Source organism: Ursus maritimus, unplaced genomic scaffold (assembly GCF_017311325.1).
Source record: "Ursus maritimus isolate PB19 unplaced genomic scaffold, ASM1731132v1 scaffold_22, whole genome shotgun sequence".
Classification (NCBI taxonomy): Eukaryota; Metazoa; Chordata; class Mammalia; order Carnivora; family Ursidae; genus Ursus; species Ursus maritimus.
This window is the reverse complement of record NW_024424675.1, coordinates 19,725,410-19,749,118: the sequence shown is the minus strand read 5'-3', so window position 1 is coordinate 19,749,118 and position 23,709 is coordinate 19,725,410. Positions and strand designations below refer to the sequence as shown.

Here is a 23,709-nt window from a genome sequence, read left to right as displayed (position 1 = left end):
GCAGCTCTGATCTTTTAACATGTGGATAACCTAGTGCCCTGGATTACCTTAGCATGGGATGGGTAACGGGGGGGATATTCTGAAGATGAAATAACCATACATTTGTCAGTGCCAATCACATGGGAAGTAGTGACTGAGACTCTTGACTGGGTCCCATGCTCTGCAGAGCATTTGTCAGCACTGTGGGTTCAGGGTATAAGTCAGACTAGTTCAGGAGACTGGGCATCGTATAAAGAAATCAATAATGGTGTAAGGAGGAGGTACACTGAGGAATAATATGCATCTGCTGCTCTCTTTCCCAAGCGTGAGACCCTCTGGAAACAAAGCCACCTCTCTACTCTGTAAGAAGGAGTTCTGTGGCTCAGGCAGTTTGGAGCATGCTGCCGCTTGTATCCGCCACCTTCTCACTTAGAAATGCTCGAGGCGCACTCTTTATTAATGGATCAGAAGAATCGGGCAATAAGATAATGTGTGCAAGCCAGCGTTTGCATCCTCCTTGACCACAGACTCTCCCTTTATTGTAACACGCATCCAGGGCCGGGAGCAGGGTGAGGCTGGTGAAGCACTGACTCTGTGCCCTCACAACCCTACGAGTGAGTAGCTCCCAGGGCCTCACCCAGCTCACTCTAGTCCTGGCTCTGTGCCTACCATCGTGGATCAACACACGGGGAAACGCTGATCTGGTACTTTCCCATTTAGGAGGGACTTACCTAGATAAAGCCTGTGGTCGGTGCCCCCCCCACGTGCTGTGGTGTTCAGAGACGCTAGTGGAGTGCTCGTGGCAATGAGGTCTGGCTGCACGGGGGTTTAGATGGAAGGAACTGGGGTGGGGGTCGCCTAAATCTACAGAAGAAGAATGTACTGAGCTGTAGAAGGCCTGGGATGCCAGGCTGAAGGGAGAGCCACATGATAGAAATGGTTAAAGCCTCTCTTGACTTCTTCCTAAGCAGGGTTTGGAGGGCTGAGCTCTGGGTGCAAATGCCGGTGCCCCTTTGCTCGGGCTGCCTACCTGCCCCCAGAGAGGAGGCCCATGAGCAGGCCTGAGCCATGCCTGGCCCTCACCATCTGCCCCGCCCTGGCTTCATTTGCTACCCTGAGAGGCCCTGACGGCCAACAGCCAGAGAGCAGGGAAAGGAACCTGAAAACGGAACTCAGAAGGAAACATGGCTGCCACTGCCTTCCTGTCACCGTTCTGATCAAAACTCACCAACAGCTAGAAGTTCATTCCTCAGATATTTTTACAGCTGTTCTCTCTCTAACTTGCTTCAGGTGTTTTCTCAGAGGTCACCTTCTCAGCGAGACCTTCCCTGGAGAACCTAACTAAAATGTCACATACACACACACACACACACACACACACACACACACAGATTTCTTAGTGTTTCTGCTTATTACATCTCCTTATCAACATCTAGCATGCCAGGCGTTTTGTTTATTTATCGTGTTTGTTGTCTGTCTCCTTCACCAGGACATAAGCTCCTTGAGGGTGTGATTTTTGGTTCCTTTCTCACTGCTTTATACCCAGTGTCCAGAATAGAACACCTGGTTTATGGTCAGTGCTCAAACTAGACCCTTCACATCGCAAAAATTCACTTTTACAGGGAGAAACAGGGTTTCAACCAGATCCAGACCGACAACGTAACTGGATGAGATGGGCAACATTGCATAACGTAGAGTTTTCATAAACAAAGTTTAATTGGAGCACAGCCACACACCCATTTGCTTACATATAATCTAATCTGTGGCTGCTTTCTCACTACAACAGCACAATGGAGTTGTTCCAGCAGAGACCATCTGGTTCCCAAAGCCTAACATCTTTATTATCAGCTCTTTCCAGAAAAAAATTCTCCCCCTGACTCAGAGCATAGACTCTAGCTGGAGTCAGCTCGGTCCTTTGTCAGCTGGGTCATCTCGAGAAGTTATTTAACTCCCTACACCACAAGTTAATTGCCTACAACATGGGAATATTTGTAGTGCCTCTGTCATAGTGTTGTTATGAGGATTTAGTGTATGCTTTGCAAAGTACTTAAAGGAGGGTGCTAATTTCCACGGTAAGGCATATACACGAGTTTGTGAAGCTGAGTCCTGCCCAAGCTGGGGGTAGCTGGTACTTCCAACAAGGCTATGAAGTTGGAAGCATTATCTACACCAGGGCTCAGCTACCTTTTTCCGGCAATAGCCTGATGGTAAATATTTTCAGCTTTGGGAATCAGGAGAAAAAATCAAGAATATTATGTAAATACTTATATAATTAGAGAAACAAATGGCCACAAAGTTTTTATTATTGACAAAATTCGAGATATGATAACAATAGAGTACAATTTTTTGTAATAGAGGTCTACCAATGAAAAGAATGGAGTTCTTGGGGGGAAGGCGGTGATAATATCTCACATAACAGGGCTTCAGAGTTACTGTTCTCTGTCATCAAATATCAATTTTACTGCTCAGAATGCCACCTTTGCTACCTGGATCCATCATTGTACCAGACGCGACAACACATCTCCTACCGTAGAAGAAACATTCCCATAAAACTTAACTACTGCTAAGCCATTGAACTGCTGTGCAGTGGGGCAAGTCAGAATCCTCGGCTTCTATTTCTGACAAAATGTACAGATCAGAAAATGATTAAGTTATGAGAACAAATCAAATTCACCATTGACACTATCGAGTGTAATTCCATGTGATAGATTCAAATATTTTCTGCAAATTACCTACTGATGAGTAAGACAGTGAATAACCAACCATAGTCTGTCCACACCTGAAATTTCACAAGCTTCATAAATTTGTCCAGCTAAGCCTTCTTCTTTTTTTTTTTTTTAAAGATTGTATGTATTTATTCGACAGGATAGAGACAGCCAGTGAGAGAGGGAACACAAGCAGGGGGAGTGGGAGAGGAAGAAGCAGGCTCATAGCAGAGGAGCCTGATGTGGAGCTCGATCCCATAACGCCGGGATCACGCCCTGAGCTGAAGGCAGACGCTTAACCGCTGTGCCACCCAGGCGCCCCTAAGCCTTCTTCTGCCCTGTATATATTTTGACCATTGTCAACTGTAGCATATCATAGCAGATCCCACTTCCCTTCAGGTGTACTGACTTCCATTCCATTCGGTTGCACTGAATTAATGTATTCTCAACTCTTTGAGAAAATTTCACCCGTATTTGTTCCCCACGGTACATTCATAGAAATCAGTTCTTCAGTCACTTCCAACTTGGCATGAACTCCTCAAATAAGCAACTGAGCAGCATCAGTAACATCTACTGACTCATCAAGAGCCAAGGAAAACCACTTGACATCATTGGCCTCCCTTTGAATACAACATTGTTCTCAATGTCCTCAACTCTTCAAGCAGTTGCTTTTGCCGGAAATTGTACAAGTCTCAAGCAAGTTTATTTTCTCCGGATGCGTTTCTTCAGCCCCTGCAATCAAACACAATTTAATTACTTCACCACTGGTCAGTGAGGAACATGATTTTGGAAAGGGGAGGAAAGGGGAGTCCTTGCTATATAGAGAACAAGAAGCTCAGCTGAACGATGTCCTACAGGTGTATGGAAATCTGAATCTGTAAATCATGAACTTGGATGTTTGGCTAAGGGGATTTCTAAGCAAAGTATTGAAAGTGCAACCTGTTTTCTTCCTGCTGCTTAGACTAGGATGTGAGAGGAAAGAGACAAATTGAGAAAAGAACTGATAAGCCAAAAGGAACCAGAACTGGATGATTTGGGAAATTCTCAGCCTGTCCAGATTGCAAAAGACACTAAAAACAGACTCACTGTCAAGAAAACATGCTCTAAAGAGAAAACCAAGGGGCAGGCTGGAAACTTTTTTGCTAGTGCCTCTGAAGGATCAAAAAACCTGAATATTCGGGATGCATGGCTCAGTCAGTTAAGCGTCTGCCTTTGGCTCAGGCCATGATCCCAAGGGCCTGGGATCGAGTCCTGCATCGGGCTCCTTGCTCAGCTGGGAGCCTGCTTCTCCCTCTGCCTGCCTTTTTCTCTCTGACAAATAAATAAATATAATCTTTTTTAAAAAAACCTGAATATTCATTCACGTGGAGGATTTTCTTAAGCTCGTAACTGGGATCCTCTCAACCATCACAGCAGAAGGCAAACATAGAGATAGAATTCTCCAGGAAAGATCTGCGTGGGACCCTCTTATCTAATGGACTGAATTCCCATGACATACATGGAAGACCCCCCCCAGGTATTTAAGAATGTCACATGAGCAGTAACACTGCCAGGTTTTACTGTTAGCTTATGGCTGACCCACCATTGTATTTTGGGAGTAAATAACTTGTTTTCTAGTTTCATGAGTCCATGGAGAGAGAAGAATTTTGCCCCAAGATGGATCAGACCCAGAGTCTCACCCACACGTGATTTAGATGGTGAGATTTGGGACTTTTGTGCTGATGATATTTAGATGAGATTTTGGACTGTGGGTTGATGCTCTAATGGGTTGCAACTTTGGGGGATGCAGGGATGGTGGTGAATGTATTTTGCAGGTGGGATGAATGTGAATCTTCGAGAACCCGAGAGCATATGGTGATGGGCTGAATAATGGCTCCCAGAGATACTTACATCCTAATCCCTGTGGATGTTACTTTATACAGCAAAAGGGCCTTTGCCAATGTGATTAAATTAAGGATCTTGAGGGGCACCTGGGTAGCGCAGTCGTTAAAGCGTCTGCCTTCAGCTCAGGGCGTGATCCTGGCGTTCCGGGATCGAGTCCCACATCGGGCTCCTCCGTTGGGAGCCTGCTTCTTCCTCTCCCACTCCCCCTGCTGTGTTCCCTCTCTCGCTGGCTGTCTCTCTGTCACATAAATAAATAAAATCTTTAAAAAAAAATAAATAAGGATCTTGAGATGGAGAGATTATCCTGGATTATCCAAGTGAGCCCTAAATCACCCAAGTGTCCTTCTAAGAGGGAGGCACAGGAGATTTGACTACAGAAGAACAGAAAGTGATGTGACCACGGAAGGAGAGATTTGAAGATTCTATGCTGCCAACTTTGAAGACGGAGGAAGCGGCCATGAGCCAAGGAATGCAAGGAATAAAGCACTAGATGCTGAAAAAGAAAGCAAGGAAACATCTAGAGCGTCCCCCTGAAGGGAGTGCAGCCCTGCCAACACCTTGATGTCAGCCCAGTGAAACACATCAGACTTTTGGCGTGCAGAGCTATAAGAGAACAAATTGGTATTGTTTGAAGTCACCTGTGTAGCAATTTGTTATAACACCCACTGGAAACTAATACATCACCTAATACATCATGATTCAAGGACAAAATAACCCATACTTAACTGAGACTTAAAAGCATAACAGGTGAAATTCACTTTTCTTGTTTTTACTTGACATGTCGACACTGATAATAATAAAAAAAGAATTAATTAAATGTCACAACATGGTGATACGCATGGCACTTAAAAGAGCTAAGCACTGAGATGGCCCCCCATGGTCTCTGACACAACTATTTCTCGTCGGCCACTAGAGCGCAAAAACAACCACAGACCGTATATACATAAATAGGCATGGCTGTGTTCCATTAATAATTTACTTAGCGACACAGAAGTTTGAATTTCCTCCTTCAATTTTTATATATCACAAAATATTCTTCTTTTTTTTCCCCACCCACTGAAATACATAAAAACCATTCTTCATTTTCAGGCCATAGGAAAACAAGTCACAAACCAAAGCTGGCCCATGGGCCGTTATTTGCCAATCCTTGATCAGTACTTTACAGAAGAGAAAAATGAAGCTTCTGGCTGCAACATTTTGGAAGGCACTTATCGTTTGATGGCCCCATACACAGTGTTTTGTATAAATTTGTATCTACACCCTCTAAACAATCCTCTGAGGCAAATATAATTATTATCCATGTTATACTATATCATTATTATGCTATATTATACAGATAAGGAAACTAGGGCAGAGAAATTTTCAGTATCTTGGCCAAAGATATCAAACCTCTGCAACACTGTCCAATAGAATTTTCTATGTGATGAAAAAATTCCATATCTGCTCTTCAAAAATAGGAGCTACTAGCCGCATAGTTACTGAGCACTTGAAATGTGAGAGTAAAACACTGAATTTTTAATTTTGCTTAATTTTTAAATCGATTTTTATTTTATTTTTAATAGCTACACTGGACAAGACAGCTGTAATGGGGAGAGCGAGGGAACGGATAGAAACAGGTGGAGAGAGAATAAGTAAATTATCCACTGTGCCCCACAGCTAAATGATGAAGCAGCAAGGATTTGAACCAGGAATTTCAAGCCCTAACGTCCATTTCTTGGCCCTGAAACTACCAACCAAAGCCCTCAGGGGACCATAGTCTCTGGGCAGGCATTTGTGGAAGTCAGCCTACGTAATGGTTCTTGAGTAGTTGAAGAAAATCAAAATTTCTGCTGCGACCTGTCCAGGAGCCTGTCCTGGGTGATCCGATCTCCTGAAACTATCGTTTGAAGACGAATTATAGGTATTTTTGAGCAGCCCCATGAAGTTGTCTCCCACATAAGCCTCTGGAGAACTCTTCCCTTCCACGGGGGCCCAGAGGGAGCTCCACGTTGATCTGATAGCCACCTGGCTGGCCATTTTCTCCCAGGACAGCAGAGGAGAAAACCCATTTTCATCTTGTTGAGGAAGGTGTCAGACCCAGGAGACCGATGTAGGCTGAGAAGTTCTGAGGTACCGAGGACATGACCACGGGGGGCTGACCAGCTATGAGACAGCCCCTCGTGGCGCATGTTTGATGCGCAGTTCCTTTGGAACAGAGCTCTGGTTCTTCCAGAAAAGCAGGGGTGAGTGGCAGCTTGGGACTCACGGGGACGCGGGCGCAGTTGTGTGTGCCACACGAGCTTTGTGTCGTGAGCTGTCATGTGTTCTCTCCTCTTCACAGTGGGAAAAACAGAATGTATGACGTCATCCAAGAGACGATTGAAAACGATTTTCCAACCTTCCTGGGCAAGATCTTCGCTTTCCTCGCCAACCCTGGCCTGATCGTCCCAGCTATCCTGCTGATGTTGTAAGTTAGCCAGGGCCCGTGGCTCTGCCTCCTGGCAACCTTCCCCTTACACTTGAGCCCCCCCCCCACCGCAGGTCCTTCTAGGTCCTTCTTCCCCCCCCCTTTTCCTTAATCTGCATTTCCCAGAAGCAGATCCTGCACAAAGATTCAAATGCAAATAGTTCACTGGGGAAGAGGAACGGATGTGAGATGGGGAAGGGGACAGCAAGGTCATTACCACTGGGAAGACTTTTACCACTGGGAAGACTCCTGCTGGAGAACTGAGCAAACAGTGGGTCTCAGAGTTATCCTGCTCAAGGGTGAGGGTTGGGGCATCTGTAGACCAGCGCCCATCGGTCACTGGTGGGTGGGACTGGGAAACCTAAAGGGGGAGAGAGGGGTGGGTTAGTTCCCCAGCAATCAGGGTCAGCTGCATTTTTGGGTCAAAGGGTTTCTGCAGGGGATGGAAGGGAAGCTCCAGGCACAGAGGTGAAGGAGCTGACAGCTGTAGTCTTTCAGGGGGCACAGGGGTCCAAGGAATACAGATGGGCATTGCCAGCTCCCTAGAAATATCAAAGACGTCTGGGCTCTGGGTCTCTGAGAAGCAGAGGGACTGATTCAGCCTGTCCCTGGGGACACTGGAGCATTTCCTCGCTCCCCACTCTCCCTCCCACCAAAGACCGAGAACCCCCAAGGGTAGTGGCTGATCTCTGCATCCCCAACACCAGCCCCAGGCCTAGAGCAGAGGAGGCAAATAACATGTTCAAGGAAGGAACAAGGGAAGAAAAAGAAAAGAAGGTGGGAAGCGAGAGTCCTGAATTTGAATGACCGTCATCAAAAATCTACTAGTGAAAACAATAGGGTCTTTTTTCTTTATAAAAACCTGTTTGGGAGTGCTTTTTTTAAACTGAAATATATTCCTAACATACAGAAAAGTACAGACAACATGAAAGGGATCACAAGAGTAAACAGATGGTACTAGCTTGCATTATTTGCTTCAGATCTGTCCCCTTACAAGAAATAAAATGTTACAGATACATTTCAGGCCGCTCCCAGCCCTGCTCTCTTCCTCCCTCCCCAGAAGTAACCGCTGTTGGAATTCGCTGTTATCATTTCCATACATGGTTTGGTGTTTTCATCACACGTGCTCATGTGGTCTCCTTTTCTGGGCTTTAAATGTCTTCAGGAATGGTTCACTTTCTCACTCAACATTATGTTTGGGGATGTATCCCTGTGGAGCACTACAATGGCTCGTCTCCGCTCTGCAGTAAGATGAAGCCGCAGTTTATCCTTCCGGTCCCTTTGCCGAGAGGCGGTTAGGTTGTTTCCACTTTTTCGCTATTGCAAGTGTGGTCCTTGGGCAAGTGTGTGACTCTGGAAGTGGAAGTGACCAGTCCTACGTATGTGTTTCTCCAGTCCTTCTAGAAAGTGCTGAATGGCTCCCCCAATTAGGTGTATTTCCTTACCTCCCTGATCGGAACATCTCCTGCTCCTCGTCCTGGCCTGAGACAGGACTGGCATGATAGTGACACCCTGGACGACCCCTTGACTGCCTGAGAAGATTCTGGAACCCAGACCTGATCCTGGCAGGTGGCAAAGGGAAGTGCTGAATTTGGGAACGGAGGCGCACAGCCACCCGGGAGCATTTCCTCCTCTCTGACCTCCAATTCCTCCCTAATAAACGGGTGGTTATTAGAAGAGAAGATGAGGCCTGGCCTTCAGAGTAGGGGCCTTGCAAAACAGATCCTGTTGCCTCCACCCGTCCTCCTGACTCCCCCTGAGTCTCTGCTCTGCAGGGGGCGCGGGGGGGTCACATGACAGCCTCTGACCCCCAAAGACAATGTGATTCCTCCTCTCTGGCTGGAGAGATCTCGTGGCCTCATTGAGGTGGCGATGGGTGGCCCCACCCTGCGAGGAAGGCTTAGAAGACCCAAGCTGGAGCAGCTAAGACTTGAAATCCAAGGAGAAATGTGACGAAGAAGGATGAACCTCGAAAGCTCCCAACTAACAGGCCAGCGAAGCACCCAATCCAGGTGGCACCTTGGCTTTTGTGGCCCCTTCCCTCTCGGGTGGTGCACCTCGGTCATAGCGCCTGACCTTAGGTCCTGTGAAAGGGAAGCCCAGGCTCTGGCCTCAGAGGTCACCCAGGCAGCCAGTGGGAGCTGGACTCTGAAAACCAGCCCAGGACCAGACACCCCATCAGTGCTCCCTAAGCAAGGACCCCCAGGCCTTTTGCATCTGTCCTTCCAGGCAAACTTGGAGCCAGCACTTAGCTCCCAGACCCTCCTCTCTTAGCCTTGATGACTGGGGAAGGAGCTTTGGCTTAAATGTGGGCTCCAACAAGTACTGATAGATGGGGTGACCTTGGGCAAAGTACTTAACCTCTCTGAGTTCCAGGATACTGATTTGGAAAGATGGGAGACATTCTTTCTACTTCGCGGGGTTGTCGTGAAAACCACGGAGATGTGGATTGGGAGGCACATGACACAGAGCCTGACCGAGGGCAGCTCCCCAGGAAGCATAAGCGGCTTCCTCTGCTTTCAAGAACCCCTGCCCCTCCCCCACCTCTTCCAATTTCCAAGAAGGATGATTCCTTTAGCCAACATTTACTGAGCACTCTGGGAACTAAAAATGTGTATGTCATTCCCACATTTAATAAAATAGAAAGCAAGGTGTCCAGAACCTTCTCCACATTAAGTGGGGAACTTAGGATAGTAGGGTATCTCTCCACCCTGCCCAGAGGCAACCTACTCCAGGAAGCCTGCCTGGAATCCTCCAGAAGGCGTCCAGCTCTTACCATTTTCCAAGACTACGGTACCACAGGAGGCTCACTTTTCTCTTGCAGCCTGGCCATCTACTACCTGAACTCAGTTTCCAAAAGCCTTTCCCGAGCTAATGCCCAGCTGAGAAAGAAAATCCAAGCGGTGAGTCTGTCGGGAGTTTTCATTCAAAAATATGTCATGGTTTTGGTTTTTGCTAATTTGTTCTGTGAACCCAGTTGTATTATCTAAATGGCTCCCTTCTAAACCAGATCCCAAACTACCTGTATTATAGGAAGCCTTGTAAGACTAAACAGCATGCATTTCTATTTTGAGGATATTTGCAAGGCACACAATAATGATGGCTTAAATTTGGAGAGGTTGCTGAAGAACAGGAGAAATTCAATGGCCTCAAACAATGTTCATACATAAAACCAGTACCCCCAATAATACCTACAGATTCAAACTAATACTAGAAATACTAGAGAAAACACTGTCAGAATGACACAGTGCCTGTGCCCATGGCCTAAAGGGTCTCTTAAGCCCCAGGCCACACACAGGCAGCCTCTCTCTTCTGACCGCTCTCTTCTGCTCTCCCAGCACCCACCCCCCTCCTATAAACGGTGAAGGGCGGACCCCACCCCTTTCTAAGCCCTGTCCTCCTTGCTCCTCCATCCCTCTTCTGGAACTAATCTCATCTGCCTCACAGCCAGCTCCCCCTCGGCACCTCCCTCTGTTAATCTCACCGTCCTCCTGCCCAGATACAGAAAACCTTGAAATGCAGGATTGGTAGGGTTTCTGTCCTCCCCTGGCCAGACGTTCCTCCAAATGCTGGGCGAAGCTGACTGTCAGGCTGCCCTCTCCAACCAGTGGCGAGGACCAAGACCTGGCAATTTAAGGTCATTACCAAGAACCAAAGACAGAGTCCTTGTCCCCTAGATCTCGCCATCCCGGGCTCTAAGCCTCAAACACCCATTGCCCTGAGAACCGTTCATTCTTTTCCTGCAGCTCCGCGAAGTCGAGAAGAGCCACAAGTCTGTCAAAGGCAGAAAGACAGCCCAAGATTCAGAGGACACAGCTAAAGATGCCTCCAAAAATGCCACCCAGCTCCAACTCACCAAAGAAGGTAAACTCTATTTCATGACGATTGCTTCTTTACAGGGCCACATGGAAGGGTGTAGAGAGCATCTGCTGAGAAATCAGAGGGAGCTGGGATGAAGTCAGAATTCTGACAATTAGCTGTGCGAAGTTGGACACGTTAAGCTAAGAATGGATCATAGGTCCCACCTCATGGAGTGGGGAGAACGAGATGGGATTCGGCAAGAGGCGAGCTTCACAGAGTCCTGGCGCACTGAGAGGGAACCCATGACCACGAGCTCGGAGGGGCTTCTGTGACATGGGGAAGCATCTCCACTTCTCCTGACGGCTGTCTCCCTCACCTCTACCCACCAAGTCTCTCGCGGCGTTCTCTACGGTGACTCTTGACATTCGCCACAAGTGAGCCTTCTTTTCTGAAATGATTTCGTCTTCTTCACTTTCTCTCCTGAGCCTGACAGTGCCCCCGTGATATCCTCTTTCTATCTGGCTATTTAACCCAATGGAGGAGCACTGCTGACGTCCCACCCAGATGGCTCTAAGATGCCCTGAGGGTTGGCTGACAAGGGGGGGGGTCACAGTCACTGGCCTGGGGATGGGGGAGGTATTTGCTCTCTGTGTAGTTTCTAATGTTTTCTTTAGGAGGAGAATTGGATTTGAATCCAGCAGCCGCTAGTCCTACCTTAACCAGTTTGTATTCTTTTAAAAAAGAGAAACCCTGGAATATCTAGAATAAAAGGACGAGAAGTGGCCGCACGTGTTCCAAAGAAAGTGTCACAGGGCTTCAACGGGGAGTGGTCACAGACCATCTCCACCTTGAGAGAGGGAAGGTCAAATCAAAAGACACCATCTCTGGGATGACCCCATGTCCCAAAGCTTGTCCCGCTGTAAAATTAAACTGCATCAGCATGCTGTGATTTTGGCCTCCGATGCAGGAAGTGAACAAGACGCACAAGAAATGGCCGGAAGTTCAGGAGTTGGAATTTTTAGTGCAGAAGTTGTATTATTTATGTGATGACTTTATGACATAGAGGCAAGACCACAAAAAAGAGAAACGAAGGATATAACCGCATAGCAGTATCTCCCTGCAAGACGGACATCCTCCGTTGGCTTATTTTGAATTCTTGAGGTCCAACAGTGACCGAAGTGGCTGTGGAAGCAGGTGAGGAAGAACAAGGGACACCATGCGCCACCCGGCAAACACTGTGTTGGTACTGGAATACTTGTCAGTATCGTTATTGATGCTGGAATAGTAATGAATTACTACCGAATCCTTGGTAGCAAGTAAGCAAAGGGATGTTGCAGAAAGAGGACAGGAAGTCTGTGTCACAACAGAAGCTGTCCCTAGCGAGTCTCCCAAAATACGTGGAAGACATTTCGAAGCTGTAGACATTCTTGTTGGTCAGATCGGCTGGCAGTCCGTGGATGCCCTGAAAGGCTGGTTCAGGGTTGAAACGCAGAAGAGCGACTGGCTGGCAGCTTATCGTGACACTGAAGAAAATATTTGAAATCCCTTAATTGTCCCACATGGGGCAGGAAATGGAGCACATGCAATGTTATGTTGTGGTATCACCAACAAAACTGAGAAAATGGAATCCATTCCATTTCCATGTTCGGACACGGATGGACTTACATATGGAAGGAAAACAATAGGTGTACAAAATGTTTTCTGTGACAAACCAAGGAACTTATGCTGGTTTGACAGTGGTCGGCTCACGTCCCCACAGTCCCAATGTCCCCTTCCCCCTGACACACTTCTCCCCCCCTTGCTCTACTAGGCTGCTGCTTAAAAGTTTGACCTTCTCCAAATTTGAGTTTTTAGTACAGATCCAAAGCTCTTTCGATTTTGAGCTGCTTACCTCAGTCCTGCAGTGTTTGACTTTTTAAAAATTGGTGTGATCTGAACCATCAGTGGGAATGGGCTGTGGGGGAGCCTAGGAAGATGGCCGCCGGTGGCCTCCATGGCTGCCCTCACTTAGTTTCTCTTCTCGAAGTAGTCGCTAGAATGATACCCGTTACTGTAACAAACAGGCCCAAACAACTAATGACTCAAACACAATGAAAGTTTGCTTCTCACTCAACGTAAAGTCTAAATTGGGTGTTTCCACTTGACGGGCACTTTCTTCCCCAACACGGCGGGGATGCTGGCTCCTTCCACCCGGTGACTCTGCCTGCCCCAGACAGGTGCAAGGGGAGGAGCCCAGAGGAAGTGGGGCACATCAGAGTCTGGACTTCAGTCACGGGCCACATTCACCCACCAGGGAAACCCAGTCCATTTCTGTGTCCCAGGAACTGCGTTTGGTGTAGAACAAGCCAGTAATCACCCAAGGTCAGAGTTAGGGGAGGGGAAGGACACAAGGAAATGAAAGCGCTGGAAGTTGAATATGATTCCATGCAGGTTGCACAGCCCCTTCCAGCATCCAATGTGACCCTGGCAGCATCGTATGCCACCTGGGAGACTTACTGTTGTCCCAGCTTTATACTCCAGAAAACCAAGGCTCAGAGAGTCCAGTTTAAGGCCCACGTTCAAAACCTAGCTCTCCAGCTAGCAGATCATATTCTTCCAACAGATCTGTTTATGCCAAGGCCAGGCCAAGCTGCCTCCAGACGCCTGAGGACCATCTGACCATTCTCGCTTCACCAAATGGGCCTGAAATCCACACACAGAACAGGGCAGCTCCAGAGGGCTCCCATTCGCTACCAGGAAACTGAAACAAATTCCCCCACATCCTCATTCTTTGTCTTGGTTCCTTTTCCAGGGACAACACCTCACTCTGCCAGCCAAAACAAGACCCCAGACAAGAAGGCCCAGGATCCTGGGACCTCCAGTTCTGCCAGTGGGACCATGCTTCCTGCCTCCCGGCACCTCTCCATAGCTCGACCTCCCGGTGCCAGACCAGATTCTGGCCCAGCTTGGCCTCAGACTCATCCTTGGAGATCAGCCTCTAGAAAGAGTGCTCAGAGACCTCCCCACTGACAGCTGGGACTCACACAAGCTCCATCCTGGGGCTGATCCACGCACACACGCACGTTCTCTCTCCTCTCATTGTGGGAATTTCGATTACTTAGTCTCAGGCACTTGTTGGCTACCACAAGGGGAGGACAATGGTTTCGTCCACTCTTTAGGGGAGCTGAGTCTCCCCACTCCCCATAAACTGCCCTTCCCAGTATCTTGGTTCAGGCAGCTCTGGACCTTGCACTCACCATGGTTCCCTCGGCTCCAGACTTTGGGAGGAGGGGGCAGGGTCATGACCACCACCATGGACTTCTTTCATGGCACCCATGTTGGGACACTGGTTTCCGCTAACCTTACTAACTGGGAGGAGGATGCAGAGCGGCCCACATTCCTAACCATTACCTCTACCCAAAGGAGATGAGGTGGTTTAAATACAAGGTACAAGAAGTCTCTGAAAATAAAGGTAGTGAACCAAAGCCCAGCCATGGTGAGTAGGAAGGTGATTATCCCCCAGATCCCAGCCTGAGGGGAGCTGATGCCATTAAGCAGCAAAAATGCATGGGAACCTTCTAGCAGTGAGGCAAGGAGCAAGTATTTCTTCTAACTGAAGACAACTTAGATTGCTCAGGGCAGAAAAGTCCTTCTCAAGCACCAATTCGAAAAGGAATCTGATAGTCTGCTTATTGTGTGGGGAACGTTGAAGATGGTTTCTCTGAGGAGTTCAGCAGAGGGTGCAATGCAGAGCCTTGTCTCGGTGATTCTACGTTCAGCTAGTGTCACGTGCAGTTCTGTGCAGAATGACTCCTGGGCGGCACAAGCCAGGGAGGCCAGACCATTGAGAGGGCCTTGGCACCAAGGACAAAGCTCAGCAGCGCGCGAGTCACGATCTAAGACTCTGACGGCACAGGTGTCCTGCAGGTGGCTCCCTGCTCTCCTCTGCCCCACGTTCCCAGACCCCGGGGCGCAGCATAGCTTCGGGATCATCTCAGGCCATGTCTCTGACTGTTCTAAAGGGAGTCCTCTCCCCACTAGCGCCCAACCATGGCCTCAGGGGTTCTCAGGAGAATCCCCCACACCCTGGAAGTCAGGCAAAATCCTGGTGGGGAGATGGAGACTTTACAGAGATTTCATAAGCTATAAATTAAAGTAATTCCCAGGTTCCCTCCCAGCTCCTCCCCCTTCCCGGCCCAGCACCAGCCCTTCACACGTGACCTAGAATGGAGTGGGAATGGGGACACGTGACCAGGAGAAACAGATCAGTTCTTTCGCCCCCATCTGTCTCCAGGGAAGGCTAACGAAGATGTTGCTCGTGCCTCCTGTCCATGGAACTCAGGTCCAACCCCCAATCCCAAACTCTTGTGTGTCATATGCCTTCTTCTGGGAGGACACACGTTGGCCCTGAGCTTACCTGCCTGACACACTGACCCCGGGATCCAGGCAATCTAACCCAACCCAGCAGGACTGGGAGGCCCTAAAATGGTCACCATGTGACACCTGGCCTTCAAGACCAGCTGGCTGGGTAATGTCAGCCCTCCGGGGAGGGTAACAGGACGGGCCTGAGTCATCAGCCTCCTAGTGATTACTGTCAGGCTTCCAATGGCTACCAATATGCCTAAACACCCACCAAACACACAAACACACTACCCTGTTCTGGTGATGGCACAATTCTCTGTGAGGGAATATCTTCATTGTCTATTTCCGTACAACAGATAATCTCCCCAACTTAACCGCTTAAAAAAATAAGCACCGATCATCTCACACAGTTTCTGTGGGGCAACAGTTTGGGAGTGGCTTTGCTGGGCAGTTCTGGTTCTAGATATCGCTCAAGATCTCAGGTGGGGCTCCAGGCACTGGAGGATTTGACTGGGACTGCAAGATCTGTCCTCAGAATGGTTCGTACACGTGGCTGTTGGCGGGAGGCTTCAGTCCTTGCTGGCTATTAACAGGAGACTTTGATTACTCCCCACGTGGACCTCTCCGCAGGGCTGCTGGGCTGTCCTCACAACGCAGCAGCTGGTCTCCCCCAGAGAGAGAGAGAGAGAGAGAGAGGACAAGGGGGAAGCCACGCGCCTTTTATAACCTAGTCTCAGAAGTTACACCATCAATCGTACCGCTTTCTATCTGTTAGAACTCAGTCACTAAGTTTAGCTCGCACTCAAGGGAAGGAGATCAGGCACCGTCTCTTGAAGGGGGTTATCAAAGAATTTGTGGACATAATTTAACAGGAGGTTTCCTAATTCAAATAGTTGCAAGACCTCTCTCAAGACAACGCTAAAGATTTTTCAAGAGATGTCCATCAGAGAATTAGTTCATGGTGACTCCCAGGACCCTCAAGCAACAGGAAACTTCCAGTGAGCCAGGGAGACAGGCAGAGGAAGAAGGCATGGGTAAGAGAGGTGGTGGCTTTACAGCAGGAACGTGTTATTAGAGAGCAGTCCCATGATCTCTGATTCTTGGGTTTGACCCGCCAGCTCCTTCCATCTTAACACTTAGCTATTCAGCCTATCCAGGAGCCATCAGGCATGAAGATTTCTCTTTCTTCTTTCCTCCCTCCCTCCTTCTCTCTCCCTCTCTCTCTCTTTCTTTCTTTCCTCAGCTCACCTAAGAATGATTTGAAATAGAAAGTCTATTTAACAATTTATCCAGAGAACTATAACCGGTGTCTCACTGATATTACCGTAGTTCATACATTTCTTATTGGGGAGAAAATGAAACAGACACTGGATTTTCTCTGTCAGAGGCTATTTCTGCAATCAGAGCCTTTCATTTCTAATAAGCAACACACTCAATGTCCATAAAGAACTCCCCTGTACACAGACTTATGTAAGTAGAAACACACCTTTGGTGAAGATCAAGGGAGACACCTGACTTGCATACTCACAGAAACTGAGGAGTGAGGCACCAGCCATTAAGGAGAGCTGGGCCAGGTACCAACAGGGTCCACTATGCTGATGACCCTCCATTCAGTAGACTCCCTTCGGATATGCTCTGTAGAGCCCCACCCAAAGCTGGGGCACCTGAGTTCCTGTAAGGGATCATAAGAAACAAACCTGCATTGCAGAAAGGGACACTTGTCTCTTTTGACCTTGGCAGAAAGTGGGGAGAAAAAGTCTCCCTCGAGAATTTATAGCCACAAGGCAACCCTCACACAGAAAACCTAAATTCCCCCACCAATGGTACATCGCAAAAACCTCAAATGGAAAATTTTAATTGAAAGTACTCTTAGGTTAATAGTACCTCCGAGAAAGAGGGGGAGGAAAGCCAAGCGACCACAACAACAACAACAACAACGAATAGAAAGTACATAAGATGGGGCGCCTGGGTGGCACAGCGGTTAGGCGTCTGCCTTCGGCTCAGGGCGTGATCCCGGCGTTATGGGATCGAGCCCCACATCAGGCTCCTCTGCTATGAGCCTGCTTCTTCCTCTCCCACTCCCCCTGCTTGTGTTCCCTCTCTCCCTGGCTGTCTCTATCTCTGTCAAATAGATAAATAAAATCTTTTTTAAAAAAAAGAAAGAAAGAAAGTGCGTAAGATGATAGAAAAAGAATATATCAGGAATCAAAATAAATGCAAATGGACTAAGCTCTGCAGATAGACGGCAGAGATGATCAGATGAATATTTTATAATCCCATGCACTGTTTCCAACAGATACTTTCAAAACATACAGATAGAGTCAGGAGGGACTTTATCCCCTTTTTCCTAGGGAACAAAACTAAAATACAATCTTCAGGGGCAAAATCACCAGGTGTGGGAGTGCTGTCCAATTTCGTAAGTTAGGCTTGTTTTTGAGTGTTGAGAATTGCTAAGTAAAGACGGGTCTCTGCAGCACTGCACCAGATAATTCATTCTTCGACACAGTATTAGTTTGGAAAATGTGAAGAAAGGCCCAAGATCACGGTTGGGGTTGATGAGGTATAAAAAGCATACAGACATCTCTATCACTGAACCATGTCTGCCGAAGAGCCACGTAAACCTCACCTCCAAATTCTGTTACGAAGACTCTCCTAGTTGACACAGGTAAGACTAAGTGTCATGCATCATGCTATCTGCTCATAAATAACAGATATGATCACAGGCACGGGTAAGATCAAACATCCCTCAGGCTCAGATTCTGAACGCGAACAGCACTGGCTGAACAAAACATTTACCCTGTAATCCAAATTACTCTGGGCTTCGCAAGCTGCATCTAAAATCAGTTCAAGGATCTTCCTTGGATGCTTTACATTCTTCTGTGTCTATGGAAATAAATATTGCATGTATGTGTAACTCATTACCAAAGACTGTTGCAGGGGGTTCTTTCCACGATTGAGAAAAGGGCCAAGGAATTCCTGGAAGTCTTTCAAATTCAATGCGAGGGTTTTCCAGTCTAGAAATTAGTGTAGAGTGCCACCATCTTGTGTTTGTTTCACACAATTTCCTTTCCTGAAGCTCCCCCTACTGGCTGGAATTTAAAAAGCCCGTTCCATTTCCAGAGAGCCCCATTAGTGTTGTCAGGAGTAAAAACTCTGGGTTAATTAACACCAAAATGACACAGTGAGCCACAGCCTGGACTAAATTAAAAGGGACTAGATGCTGTAGAGTATGATCCTTCCGGTGAATGGACAGTTCTATCTACACGGAGAAAGTAAAGGCCCCAGGTGCCACATGACTTTCAAGCCTGGACTTGGAACACGCCCGGGGAAACCCACAACTCCCCTTCAGACCTGCTGCCCATGCAGGACACTTTCTCAGCTGGAACTTTCTGGGAAATCTATCTTGCATCTCACCTCCAAACTAATCTCCAATCAAAGTGTGTGCAATGGAGAATAAGAGTCTCATCTGACCCCAGCCACTCCTCCTGGCTTTTGTTCAAGGCTTCTCAGGTTCTAGATCTTACACACTAGATCCTCCAGTCTTTCGTCCAACTACTGACCAGGATGAACCTTACGTTTCTAGCAGTTCCTTCTTTCACTGCTGGCTTTTGCTTCCACGCACATTCCATCCTAGATCTCTAGATGACCTACACGTTCTTCTCTGACTACCTAGAACCCCTTCTAGCCGTGAAGTCTTCCCCAGGAACACGGGCCCAAGCGGTCTTCTGGTCTACCTCCCACCCTGCTGCGCCTCAGCCCTTGCTTACATTCAGTCTCCCGGGATCAGAAAGTCCCTGAAGTCAGAGGCCACGGGCTAGCAGCATCACTGTGTGTATTACTCTCCCAGATCTCTGCATTGCTGACTCCCCTGCTTGAGATCTCTGCTTAATGTTGCCTCTTCACTGAGGGCCTGTGTAAAATCGTGCTGCCTACTATACACAGCATTACGTGTTTACCTGAGTTTTCATCTCCCAGAATGTGAACTCCCTGATGGCAGTGGCTTACTTGGTTTGTTTCTACTGTGTCCCCAGCACATAGCTTTCTAGGTGGCGTACATACCTACCTGGCACGTAACAGGCACACACAACCCTTTTTTTTTTAAAGATTTTATTTATTTGTTTATTTACTTATTTATATATTTGACAGGGGAAGAGCACAAGCAGGGGGAGTGGCAGCCAGAAGGGGAGGGAGAAGCAGGCTCCCCACGGAGCAGGAGCCTGATGCGGGGCTTAATCCCAGGACCCCGGGATCATGACCTGAGCCGAAGGCAGACACTCCACCGACTGAGCCACCCACGCGCCCCAAAACCTTTCTTTTTTTTTTTTTTAACAAATGGAAAAATTAACTGATTCTGTAGCTTCTTGGGCACCCAGACTCCTGAACATCCTGACCGTCATCTGTAAAGGATGCTGGGTCACACAGTGTCCAAGGTGCTCCCGAGTTCAAAACTTACCTGTGTTCTTAGGGGCCAAAAAAAAGACTAGCTGAATTCAGTTGTTTAGTTTGGGTTCTGAGAAGATGAGCGGAGGCAGCTTTGGGCTCATTGCTCTGCTGCCTCCTCCCAGCACCTGCCACCACCCCATCTTCATGTCTGTGAGGTATCTGCAGACTAAAGGAGTGCACTGGGCCTAAGGCACCTATAATGATGCCAAGTTGTGGGGGCCCCACCGGAACCTGTAAGACTGAGCTGCCACGATACAATCAGGGGAGTAAATCTGAGGTTAGGCAGCTCGCCAGCTTGGGGCACCCCCAACTTTTTCACCAATAGCATCTTGCCTCCTTATCCAAAGGGTAAGCAATGTCCTTCACCAGACAGTGATGGGTGGCTGAGGTTTTTCAAAGAAAAAGAGAAGGAAACAACACTTAGGAAGCAGCAATGGGAAGCAAGAAGGATGTCAACCTTTGTCACCAATCCAAATAATGTATGGGTCATAACAGCATTCCTAGCAGAAACCAGAATACATGTGGAATTGAATTAGAAGGAAAATATTGCACACCAAAATTTGCAGACTACCACTAAAGCAGTATTTTGAGGTCAATGTGTATTTAAAAGGAAAAGTTGAAATTAACGAGCCAAGCGAGGTACAATGTGTACAAGCTTCCATATTATCCAGGTTCCAGCAGTGTTTAATCAGGGTGACAGACGATGAACCATCCGTCTACTACCACCGGCAGTAGAAAAATGGAATGCATCACTGTTTTACCGTGTAAAACTAAACTGTGTTAGAGGTGATCTGTCCACACGGGTGAGTTAGTGGCTGAAGTGGTAGAATTAAATCATGGCAGCGGGGTGTATTAAAAAATGCAGTGTCAGTAGATTCTATGGGATGCAATGGGAGAAGTGGGACTCCCCAGAGAACAGGTGCAAGGAAATGTCATCATAATTTATTTATTTATCATAAAGGGACAAAAGAAGACAATGAAAGACCACTAACACTTGTTGAGCCCCTACTACCTGCCCAGTGCCACCCCTGTGTCATACCCAGCCCCTAGATGTTCAATAAAATGTTTGTTGAAGGGATAAATGAATCCTCAGTGTTCATTCTGCAGAAGAAATGAAAGCTCAGGAAGGTGAGTGATTCACTTAGGTCACATTGTAAGTAGTAGAGCTGAGGTCTGAACCCAGGTTTACGGATTGATTCATATTTATTGCTGCTTAACAAATCATCCCAAAATTTAGTGGCTTAAAACCACAATATATTATTTCTCGCAATTCTGTGCATAGGTGGGGCTCAACTACACGGTTCTTCTCATGGTCCTGTTTGGGGTTGCTCATGTGGCTGCAGTCAGATGGTGGCAGGGGCTGGACACACAAAATGACTTTACTTACATGTCTCCTTTCTTGACAGGGACAGCTGCAAGGCTGGGCTCAGTTGAGCTGCTGGGAAAGCTAGACCTGCCCATGAAATATCAGGGCCTGTCCTTCTCTATGTGGTCTCTGCAGCAGAGTAGCTGAATTTCTCATAAGGTAACTCAAGGCTCCCAAGAATGCACACGGCGGAGGCTTGGCACGGGCACGGAATCTCTCCTGCCACATTCTATTGCCCAGAGTGAACCACAGACCCAGGCTGGTTCCTTGTGGGAGGACTACACGAGGACCTAATGCCAGGAGGCATGGATCATTGGGGGTCATTTTTGGACACTAGCTACCACAGCTGATTCTGAGACACCAAGCCCTTAACCTTCCTATGACTTCATGCCACAACGAGCACCTATAAACCGAACATGATTTAGGAAGATCATCCCAGCAACAGAGAGGAAGGTGGCTTAGAAAAGGGGAGACCAAAAGTTTTACCAAAGTCCACTTTGGTGGTGAAGAACTGAACCTCGGTAGGAATGAACCCGACCCAAAGGGAAGGAAGGTATGGTCTCTAATATCACACGCGGCAGAGATGCCCATTGCGGTCAGGATCATGAAGTATCGGGGAGATAGCTTAGTACAAGAGGTGGAGGTGAGGAAGCCAAAGGAATATTTTTAGTGTTTACCCCGTGTCCCATCTAATCATGAGTGTTTGTATCTCACCAGTGGAAATGCGGTTTTCTTCCGTCATTTCCTAGTTAGCATACTGCTTCGGCACAGCTCTTATATAACCAGAGGACTCAACTCTCTCCCAAGTATGACTATGGTTAACTTCCAGCTCAGTGACTCTCAGCCTTCTTGTATTTAATCCACAGAAATGTACTGTGGAAATACTATTAAGTTTGTATGTGTATACATGTATTTTACATGCATATGTATGTTTAGCTAAAGCAAAAAGTTTTACAGATCAATACCGTATGTGACATACTCTTATTTCTTATTCTCTATCATCCAATTTTTTTTAATGCTGGCAAAGAATGTCTAAATTAATTCTGCAATCCATTAATGGATTCTGACTTCTCCTTTGAAAACTCCGACTTTAGTAGATAAGCGCCTATAACCCTAGAAATATTTAGCATGAAGTACAGAAATAATTTAAAAATCAGTCATAGCATTAATATTTTCCATTACATTTTGGAATCACCTGCTTCATTTGGTATTTATAATTTAAGAGAATTTAACAAACTGATGTATGTAACTAATTTTGCAATTCCACTTTACAGTGTGAGCAATTGATTCAGACCCATGACTATGTAAATATATGTAACAGAATTCAATCACATTTTAAGCAATATTGAGACGGTGAAATTTTAAGTTTCACCTTACAAAGTTTCAACAGTGAGCTCACTACTTGGATTTTGTTTACCAACTAACTGAATTGGTCAAGAAGAAAATATGTTAAATGCATAAATGCGCTTTAGTTATGGGAATATATGGAATAAAAATCCCTTTAAGATTATTTTTTAAGGGGCACCTGGATGGCTCGGTCAGTTAAGCGTTTGCCTTTGGCTCAGGTCATGATCTCAGGGTCCTGGGATCCAGCCAGGCATTGGGCTCCCTGCTCACCGGGGAGCCTGCTTCTCCCTCTGCCTTTACCCCTGGCTTGTACTCTCTCTCTCAAATAAACAAACTCTTAAAAAAAAAAAAAAACCTACTAAAAAATTACCGGGGGCGCCTGGGTGGCACAGTGGTTAAGCGTCTGCCTTCGGCTCAGGGCGTGATCCCGGCGTTATGGGATCGAGCCCCACATCAGGCTCCTCTGCTGTGAGCCTGCTTCTTCCTCTCCCACTCCCCCTGCTTGTGTTCCCTCTCTCGCTGGCTGTCTCTGTCGAATAAATAAATAAAATCTTAAAAAAAAAAAAAATTACCGGTACATATACCACTTTAGGATAAACAAGTTTGGAGTTTATAATTCTAATATTAATTATTAAAGTAAAGGTAATTTTGAAAATAATCGCCAGAACGCCCAAAACCCGCCCTCAGGACATGGAAGAAGCTGCAGTTCACTTGGAGCTAACTGGGGGTTCCGCCGGCCGGCCGAGCAACACGTGGCCCTTCCAAAAGAACTGGTTCTTCTTACAGAGGAACCAGAAACCGATCTAGGAAGAGGTGAGATCGTGATTCTTTTCAACTTTATCGCCTGTAATAAATATTTTTTTTAAAAAATACAATACAACCGAAAAGCTCGAAGCTGGCCATGAGGAGCCGTCTCCTCGGGGTCCGCGCCAACGCGCCCCAGGCCCCGCTTCGGTCCGCGGGAGCAGGGTGGCCCCCGAGCTGGAAGCAGGGAAGAAGGGGTCCCGGGGGGGATGGGGCGCAAGGATTGGTCCCTGCCCCAGGTCACCCAAGCCGCGGAAAGCGGGCTCAGCAAGCTTCTGCACGAGAATGGTCGCCGCGACCCACGCGGGGCCTCCCGCCCGGCGCTTGTCCAGCTCTGCCATCCAGAATTACTACGATTGAAGACCCGAGGGGTTGCAATATTATTCGGAAAAGCGCCTTCTAGAACCGCTTTGCGGCCTTCAAGGCCGGGCCCCATCCCGCGCGTCCCCAGCAACCACGCCAGCCGGCGCCGCAGCAGAAGCCGGAAGGCCACCCGCGCGCCCGCGCTCCTCCTCCCGCCCTCCGGGCGCTACCACAGCGGCGGACCCCTCCGAAGGCCCGCAAAGGTACCGTCCCCGGCCTCTGATTGGCCG

The 23,709-nt window shown here is 47.6% G+C and overlaps 1 protein-coding gene across 1 annotated transcript in view; it reads left to right on the top strand.

The window, feature by feature from the left end:
- Positions 1–14,284, top strand: part of TMC2 (transmembrane channel like 2) — a 53,529-nt gene extending 39,245 nt beyond the window's left edge. The window contains exons 15-18 of the mRNA XM_008703425.2: positions 6,889–7,014; positions 9,839–9,917; positions 10,761–10,878; positions 13,607–14,284. Of these exons, the coding sequence (XP_008701647.2) occupies positions 6,889–7,014; positions 9,839–9,917; positions 10,761–10,878; positions 13,607–13,824 (541 nt within the window). The 3' untranslated portion in view covers positions 13,825–14,284. The remainder of the gene's footprint in view (positions 1–6,888; positions 7,015–9,838; positions 9,918–10,760; positions 10,879–13,606) is intronic.
- Positions 14,285–23,709: the final 9,425 nt, after the last annotated feature.